Raw genomic sequence first — 9,530 nt, 5'->3', positions numbered from 1 at the left:
TAAAATTTTTCTGCACGGTACTTTATAACACATTTTTAATCCAGACTCTCACCTCAACCATTGAACAAATAATTTCTTGCAAGTCTAAAACATCTCATTTTCTATTTTTTAGATCAAATCATTGTATTCAGCTTAAATGAGGCTATGCTGTGTGTGAAATTTCAAAGGTTTAACACATAAAAGTTTATACACAGAGAAAAATGAGAAGGTGGTGGGGAGTTGGGTAATTATTTTTAAATGAATGAAGGACAGAAGGAAAGCTATAAAAATGGTTGGAATATGTAGACAAAGTAGAAGAAAAATACGTAGTCATGAACAAATTAAAATATGGTTCTTAATGTTGAGGTGCTGGATGAACAATTTAAAAATATGGAGATGTTTGGATAAAAATCTTTTAAAACAGGAAGGCATTTTATCATGTCTACAAAAAATAGCATAAGCACATGATTTAGACTCATCATGGCAAATATCAGAAAAAACATCTAAAATTGTTGCAAGAGTTATCTCTGGGACATCAGAGTGGGGGTGGGAGCCCTCTTATATTTCCTTACAAGCCTTGGATTCTTTTAAAACAATGTACATATATTACTTTGGTTAAGATAATGATTAATTTTTAAAATCCCAAAAGATATATCTGGACATTTTGGCACAAAAGATACCTGCAGTCATGTTTTTAAAAATGTGACACTGTGCCTGGTGTGGTACTCAGTCATCTTGCAGAGAGTTGAGTTGCTCCTCTATCCTCCACCTTCCTTCTCTTTCCATGGGCAATGGGTCTCTTGGAAAGTATCAATTTGAAGCAAGAGGAAGGGAATAACTAGAATCTTGTGAAAGATTTGCAAGATGTGGAAGATTTGGAGCAGGGGAGGAATAAGGGAATTAAGAAGCATAAGAAAAGGAATGGAGATAGATAGCTCTACCAGTAGGCTGACAGAATAAACAAATAGCTCTTCAAACCACAGCGTACGTAACATTTCATGAGTAAGTTTTTAGATGTATTAGCAGTCCGTTTTCATACAAGAGATGCTCATTTAGTTGTAACAGTGGAAACCCCGAATTCCTGCGTCCTGTACCCAGGGGTGTTTCCGGTGGCAGGCGTCTGGCGTTGGCCTTAGTTCCAGACTCCGTGTCATAGCTCCCTGTTTTCATAGGCTTTTTTCTTTTTCCCCCTTCTTTTCATTTAAAACCATCAACACCAACACAATAACAAAACTGTAGAAAAAATGATCATCTTTCACTCAGGACAAGAAAAAATTATGATGGAAACATTAAAAAACAAAATAGATTCTCATCTATCTCAAGTGGCTTAGTTTGTGATAGAAATAGACTAGTTTTTTACAATGATTTTCAAGTTTGGCGTTAATCAGAAACAAGAGGGCTTGTTAAAACACTTGCTGGGCCACACCTCCCCGAGATTTGGATTCAGCAAGACTGGGATAGGACTTGAGAATTTGCATTTCTAACGAGTTTCCAGGTGATGCTGATGTCAGTGGCCTATGACCACACTTTGAGAACCACTGGATTGATTCTTTGGTGAGTTCTGAAGTCCTCTGCTCACCATATCCTTCATCCTTTTGGAAACGTGTTGAGTGAATACCTAAGAAATCTGCTAAGGTTGGCTGCTCCATATTTTCACACAGTTGTACTGATACTATTTCTTTCCGGAAAGGCTTTGTTTGGGGGAGAGCTGGTAGAGTGCGAGAGCTCCTCCTCGTTGAAGGCTGCCTCCAGAATGCTCTGAATGGACTGCCTTGCTTTCTTCCTAAAATCTTTCCCCAAGAGGGCGTAAAGGAAGGGATTGAAGCAACTATTGGCAGATGCTAGAGCAATGGACACATGGTCCCAGGACACTAGAGCTTCCCCAAAGGGAGTTTCTTGGTCGATAAACAATAACAGGACTCCAACAATGTGGTACGGGGCCCAGCAGACAAGAAAGACAGCCACCACCACCACGGCCACTCGAACGGTTTTCTTCCGAGACTTTGCGAAGCGACCCTGTTGAATTCGGAAGACAATGAGACTGTAACAGGTCACCATGAAAATAAAAGGCAGCAGGAAACCCACCACTAGCCTAGTGATGGTTATTGCCACCATGGGTTTTGACACGTGATTGTCATTTGTCAATTGGCTGAAATTGTAATCCTGGAAATCTTGTGATAACTTAGACTCGTATAAGGAATTGCTAGAAGCACTAGGGAAAAGCTCTGAATCAGTAGAGAGAAAAGCGTCAGAGTTATCCGGTGGGTTAGTTCTGTGATCTGCAATAGGAAATCCATGGGAGGTTGTAGGTGAGCCCAAATCAGCAGGTTTATATACATTATAATACAAATGTTCACTAGTTAATGTAGTAGAATCCATAGGGAGTGGATCTGCAGAAGGTCTTTGAAATGTTTGAGATTGGAGGACAGTGGTGGCTGTCCAAGGATGACCATTTGTTTGGAAAGAGGAAGGGTCTAACATATCGTCCATTTCTCCAGGCTGCTGAACAATGGAGTTGTTGTCAAGAAACCTGTATTCCAGTAGATCTGGATCAAAAGTGTCTTCTGGATAATCTAATGGGATGGGGAGATTGAAACTGTAGCCACATATATTTTGGTTGTCTACAGTGAATGTTTCCCGGTACACGAACACAGGTATGCACATTACAAAAGCCAACAGCCAGATACATCCACAGATACTTAAAGCTGTTTGCACACTGCGATGATTCTGGCACCAGATTGGCTTGAGTACCAAAAGACAACGGTCCAGGCTAATGGCAGTGAGCAGGAAGACGCTGGCAAACATGTTGAGGACAATGATGGAGGGGATGAGCTTGCATAGGAACCAGCCATAGGGCCAGTGTCCCTGGAGAGCCAGATGAGCCAGGGAGAAGGGCAAGGAGAGGCAGCAGAGAAAGTCTGCCAGGGTGAGATGGAGGAACCAAACTGTGTTCACCGTCCGCTGCATCTTCAGGCCAGCCACCCACAACACCAGCCCGTTGCCTGGCAATCCCAATAAAAAAGTGAGACTGAGAATGACCATGGAGAGAACCACATGGGGTTCATCCCAAGGCTGTGAGGGTAAGCCTGTTGAATTGGTCTCAGCAGAGAAAGACTCCATTGATAAACTTCTGCAAAGAGTTGAAAAGAAATGTTAAAACAAACAGTATCTTCTTGAAAGTGTATATTCCTAGAATTCTAATCTTCCCACATGTAGGTGTGAAAACACACAGCCATAAGGCCCTGACACTGTTTTAGTTTATATTTCTCAACTTTGCACTGGACCACACAAAAGTGTTCTCTGATAGACAATTTATTAATAAGATCTACTGTATTGATTTAAATGTGTATGAAAATAGCAACCTCATTTGGAAGTCCGTATCAATGTAAATTTCTCCTTTTTCTTGTACTTTCCAATCTCTCACTTTCCATTGGCTCCTTTCCTCACCTAGTGTCCCCTATTAAAAATAAAACAAATAAGCTAAGTGAGTGAACAAACAAAAACTTCTAGATTGGAGGTCTCCAATCTGAGGTCATGAAAGGGCTTTAGTAAGCTCCATCACCACCTGAAATGATACACAAAATGTAACTTTACATATTTGCATTTCTCTTAGGGCAGAAATTTCATTCATTTCCTCCACCAGATTTTCAAAAGACTCACACCACAGAAAGAGGTACTCCAGACATGAGTTATGTCTTTTAGAAACAACTCCATCTTATCCTTTTGCTATCACATTTTCAAGAGTTGTTGATGCTCTTTGCATTGACTTCCTCACTACACATCATTTTTTTCTTGTTTGTGTTTTATGAATACAACTTGGGAAAATAGCTTTATTATTACAAAAGCAGAAAATGTGCATGAAGAAAATTGGGAAATACAGACAAACAAAAAAATAAAGTAAGGCTAGGCACGGTGGCTCATGCCTGTAGCCAGCACTTTGGGAGGCTGAGGTGGGAGGATCACTTTAGGCCAGAAGTTTGAGACTAGCCTGGGCAACATAGTAAGACTCTATCTCTAAAAAAAATTTTTTTTAGAAATTAGGCACGGTGGTGCGTGCCTGTAGTCCCAGCTACTCAGGAGGCTGAGGCAGGAGGATCACTTGAGCCCAGGAGTTGGAGGTTGCAGTGAGCTGTGATTGTGCCACTGCACTCCAGCCTGGGGTGACAGAGGGAGACCCTGTCATCTTTAAAAAATACAAATACAAATAAAAATGTCATATACCTGCCAGTCAGTTATTACTACTTTAATATTGTAATTTGTATCCTTTGGTTCTTTTTTCATGTAGGTATGTGTGTGTGTGTATATATATATTTGTTAAAATTTAACAAAATTAGATTATACTGTACATATTTAAAAAATTCAATTGTGGTAAAATACATACAATATAAAATTTACCATCTTAACCATTTTTTTTTTTTTTTTTTTTTTTTTGAGACAGAGTCTCACTCTCTTGCCTGGGCTAGAGTGCCGTGGCATCAGCCTAGCTCACAGCAACCTCAAACTCCTGGGCTCAAGCGATCCTCCTGCCTCAGCCTCCCAGGTAGCTGGGACTATAGGCACGGGCCACCATGCCCAGCTAATTTTTTCTATTTTTAGTTGTTTGGCTAATTTCTTTCTATTTATAGTAGAGACGGTGTCTCGCTTTTGCTCAGGCTGGTCTCGAACTCCTGAGCTCAAGCAATCCTCCTGCCTCAGCCTTCCAGAGTGCTAGGATTACAGGTGTGAGCCACCTCACCCAGCCCATCTTAACCATTTTTAAGTGCATAGTTCAGTAGTCCTTGTCATATTCACATTGTTGTGCAACCAATTTTCAGAAATTTTTAAACTTACAAAACTGAAATTATACCCATTAAGTAATTCCTTGTTTGGTCTTCCCCTCAGCCCCTGGAAACCACCATTCTATTAATACTTTCAGTTTCTATGATTTGGACTACTCTAGATACTTTATTTATGTGGAATCATACAGTATTTGTCTTTTTGTGTCTAGCTTATTTCACTTAGCATACAGTCTTCAAGGTTCCTCCATGTGGCATGTGTCAGAATTTCTTTCTTTTCAAGGCTGAATAATATTCCATTGTAGGCCAGAGGCCAAGGTGTGAGGATTGCTTGAGGTCAGGAGTTTGAGACCAGCCTGAGCAAGAGCAATACCCTGTCTTTACTAAAAACAGAAAAAAATTAGGCAGGCATGGTGGCATGCGCCTGTAGTCCCAGCTACTTGGGAGGCCGAGGCAGGAAGATTGCTTGAGCCCAGGAGTTTGAGGTCGCTGTGAGCTAGGCTGATGCCACGGCACTCTAGCCCAGGCAACAGAGGAAGTCTCTGTCTCAAAAAAAAAAAAAAAAAAATTCCATTGTATGTATATACCACATTTTGTTTATCCAATCATCCATGGAAGGACATTTGAATTGTTTCTACCTTTTGGCTATTGTGAATAATGCATCTATGAACATGGTTGTAAATACATATTGTTTTTTTTGAGACAGAGTCTTGCTTTGTTGCCTGGGCTCAAGCAATCCTTCTGCCTCAGCCTCCCAAGTAGCTGGGACTACAGGCATGTGCCACCATGCCCGGCTAATTTTTTCTATATGTATTTTTAGTTGTCCAGCTAATTTCTTTCTATTTCTATTTTTAGTAGAGACGGGGGTCTCACTCTTGCTCAGGGTGGTCTTGAACTCCTGACCTTGAGCGATCCTCTGGCCTCGGCCTCCCAGAGTGTTAGACATATTGTTTTATAAACATTTTCTTTTGTCAGTTAGCAGTCTCCATATTACACAGTAAGATTGTACCTTAAGGAATACCCAGTCTTTATCTATATTCGCAACTGTCCCACATCTTTTACAGCTGGTTTGTCTACAACAATAGTCAATCTAGGATCAGATATTGTATCAGGGTGTTGTGTCTCTTAAGTCTCTTAATTTAGCATAGTTTCTCTTTTTCAAGGATACTAGCTTGTTTTGGGGCTTGTCATTCTGCCCACTTAACCCTTTGCAATTTATTTTCTACCCCCATCATTCTGTTAAAATTACCTCTAAAAAACAAATTTAAACATTTGTTTCTCTGTCCTCATCCTCCACAATAAAGTATGTGTTATTTGATTTTTTGACTCAACACTCTCTCCTCTCGGCTTCTGTGACATTACCCTCTCCTAATTCTCAACACTCTTATAAATGTGCCCTACTTTATAGCTTTCCTGAACAACTCACTATTCTGACTTTATGCCATTTTCTATTCCTTGGCTAATGCTGTTTGCTTCTATCTGGAATTATGCTCTTTACCTTAACTCTTCTTTCATCCTTCTTTAGTCTCTACCTGTTGAAATCCTACCCATCCTTCAAGATCAAGATCAAATATATCTTTCTGGAAATATTCTTTTATAATGCCAACCAGAGGCTGGGTACGGTGTCTCACACCTATAATCTCAGCACTTTGGGAGGCCGAGGTGGGAGGATCACTTGAGGCCAGGAATTTAAGACCAGCCTCGGCAAGACCCTGTCTCTACAAAAAATTAAAAAAAAAATTAACCTGGCATAGTGGCATGTACCTGTAGTCTCAGCTACTTGGGAGGCTGAGATGGGAGGATCGCTCAAGCGCAGGAGTTTGAGGTCACAGTAAGCTATGATTAGGCCATTGCACTTTAGCCTTGGAGACAGAGTGAGACCCCTCCTCTAAAAAAAAAAAAAAAATACCAATCAGAAATTAATTCTTTAGTCCCTTAATTTGTTTGTGTGTGAGGCTGAAACTTTTTTTCATATTCTCTATGCAATGACACATTTTGCCTTGTAATTATTTATTTTATTTTATTTTATTTTTTGAGACAGAGTCTCACTCTGTTGCCTGGGCTAGAGTGCCATGGCATCAGCCTAGCTCACAGCAACCTCAAACTCCTGGGCTCAAGCGATCCTCCTGCCTTAGCCTCCCGAGTAGCTGGGACTACAGGCATGCGCCACCATGCCCGGCTAATTTTTCTATATGTATTTTTAGCTGTCCATATAATTTCTTTCTATTTTTAGCAGACACAGGATCTTACTCTTGCTCAGGCTGGCTTGTAATTATTATTTAGCTGTCTTATCTATCATTTTGGCCTCAAATTTCATGATGGTAAAAATGAGTCTTGTTCATAAAAACTTGTTCCACAGAATTTAGCACAGTACCTTAAGAAGACACCAAAGTTAAAGATTACTTGACTGGATGTATGCTCATTTTTGGGGTTGACTTTATTTCTTTTCCAGTTAAATTTAAAATTCTACTTCTTATCCATTTAATTGTTACCCAGACTGCTTCCTTAATTCTTATACTGTCCCTTTCAACTTACTTTTTGTCTTTAAGTTCCTGATTTTCACTGGACATAATACAAGTTTACATTTATTTTTATAGAGGTTCAAAACATTTTTGTGACTTGGAAGTAGTTCTGCTGAGTTAGTCAAATGTTATCATAGGGCCTTATATGATTAGCAGAAGTTAAAATAACAAGTCAACAAAATAATATAAAAGAAGAAATGACTCCCATTCCCCTTTCTGTGGCCTTATCTACTCAAATATTTAAGTCTTATCAGGGTCCCTTCCTTCCCTGTTGTGTACGGCAGCTACACTGACCCATTGTCCCACTACTACACACATATTCATGCACAGATCCCATAAACCATGGAGAGAAGGATAGAGTCCTAGAATGCGAGGACTCAAAGGGAACTTAGCAATCATTTCTCCTTCTCTCTATTTTTGTTTCAGTTTTTGACACTGAAACTCAGTAAGTTAGGTGACTTTCACATAATCACAACTAGGGAGGTTCTCCGATACTGGGTCCAATGACTGTCAGGCCAATACTCTTTTTATTACAAAAAAATCACCTGACTGGAATAAAGGGGAAGGAAATGAGAACTGCGCAGACTGAAATAGCAAAGACTGAAAAGAGCAAACAAAATTCTAACATAAAGAAATTGAGTTATTTGGCATGAGCTATAATTTAAATATCACATTACTATCTTGAAATGAAAACATATATAAGTCAGGGCTTAAAGGTCCTTCAGAACAAGATCACTTTTTACATTTCTCCAGGTTGTTTTGGCTGAAAAATACCTTTATGTTTAAGATCAGTATGGGATTAAAAAAATTTCAATACTAAACTGACCAGCAGTAATCAAAATGGTAAATAAAATCCTGAAACTAAAATTTCAACTCTGATAGAGAAAGAAAAAGTAGACCCTAGAATCAAATACTAATGATACGATAACAGAGTCAGTGGCAATAAAGAGTGGGCAAAAGCGTAAACGCAAAAGAGGGAAATGGAATGAGAAAAAATTACATATATAGGCAATCAGTGATTTGAAAAACAAACTAATGGGGAAAGCTAGAATCAAATGTCAGAAGGCAATATATAGCCAATTTTAGAGAGGGGGAAAGATGACATAAAATTCATTATTAGTTCCAGAATGAAAATGTTAAGAGAAAAGACAAATATAATGTGAAATATTTAGGAAAAGAAAGGTGGACACAGGGTTAAGACAAAAGAAATAAAAGTTGGAAGAGGAAGAGGGGAAATAGAAGATAATGACCCTCAAACAAGTCAGCAGGTGGATCTGGGTTTTCTTACCAAAAAATGGAGATAGTAGCTGAAGGATTCAGCACCAATCTGGAGGTCCCCGCAAATCCTGTCTGGTCCCCCACACTGAGTCACAATGAAGTCATGAAGTATGTTTAGAAAATTTGTTGCATGCTCATTCCCTCTTTCCTCTCTCTCTTTTTCTGTTAGTAAATTTAGCCTCAAACTCTAAACCACCATCTGACATCACAGGAAGAGCTTTAAAGTGAGTCATTTCCAAAAAGCTTAGGTAAGAAAAGTCAAAAAACAGAAGTAAAAAGGGTACATTCTGAGACATTTTCAGCAGGGCACAGAGTATGGTTAGGAAGAGAGTACTTCTGTACATAAGCTTCTCTCCTATAATAGAGTATAGATTTTGCTTTTGTCTTGTTTCAGAAATGCACAAAAAAAAAAAAAAAAGATTCTATGAGACGTGAGGGTTAGGGGAGGAAGCGGTTGGGAAGGAATGACCTGCACAAACCTATTTAATTAATCTCAAATAACATCTCTTAAATGCCCGATATGTGTAACAAACTAGGCTGTGCTACAATCAGGATGAATTAAACTATGTTTTAATCTCTAGAGATTCACAATTGAATGGGAATATAGACCCATACACACACACACACACACACACACACCTGTAATACAATCCATATTATAATAACAGAAGTAAAATCGTAGAACACAATAGGCTGGGGTATATTTAGCCTGGGGCAATCTAGGAAAGGTTTAGGGTAGAAATAAGATGTGAGCAAGTTTTTAAACAACCGTAGGTCTTCTAAAGACAGAAGAAGGTGAAAAGCTGCTTAGGGTGTAAGTGGAGCATAGTCCAAGGTAGGTAGATGAGAGAGGGCAGGTAGGTGGGATAGTGCACGTAGGTGAGAGAAGGCAGGTAGGTAGGAGAGGGCAGGTAGGTGGTGGTGGGCAGCAGGCACTGGAGAACAGGCAGGAGTCTAGCTTGCATTTCATCAGGAA

At 39.4% G+C, this 9,530-nt stretch overlaps 1 protein-coding gene across 1 annotated transcript; it reads right to left on the bottom strand.

Moving 5' to 3' along the window:
• Positions 1-1,605: 1,605 nt before the first annotated feature.
• C3AR1 (complement C3a receptor 1) lies at positions 1,606-8,630 on the bottom strand. The gene is made up of 2 exons (XM_069490836.1): positions 8,565-8,630; positions 1,606-3,109 (listed from the first exon to the last, which is right to left on the bottom strand). Exon 2 carries the CDS (start codon positions 3,097-3,099, stop codon positions 1,633-1,635), a length of 1,467 nt encoding a protein of 488 aa, XP_069346937.1. The 5' UTR covers positions 3,100-3,109; positions 8,565-8,630; the 3' UTR covers positions 1,606-1,632.
• Between the last annotated feature and the right edge of the window lie 900 nt (positions 8,631-9,530).

The sequence above is a fragment of the Eulemur rufifrons genome, chromosome 16 (assembly GCF_041146395.1).
Source record: "Eulemur rufifrons isolate Redbay chromosome 16, OSU_ERuf_1, whole genome shotgun sequence".
NCBI classification, from domain to species: domain Eukaryota; kingdom Metazoa; phylum Chordata; class Mammalia; order Primates; family Lemuridae; genus Eulemur; species Eulemur rufifrons.
Note: the sequence above shows the minus strand (reverse complement) of the source record. Positions and strands in the feature narration are given on the sequence as shown.

Excerpts from the sequence above, each read along its gene's own strand:
- C3AR1 (XM_069490836.1), bottom strand. The coding sequence starts at position 3,099 with ATGGAGTCTTTCTCTGCTGAGACCAATTCAACAGGCTTACCCTCACAG.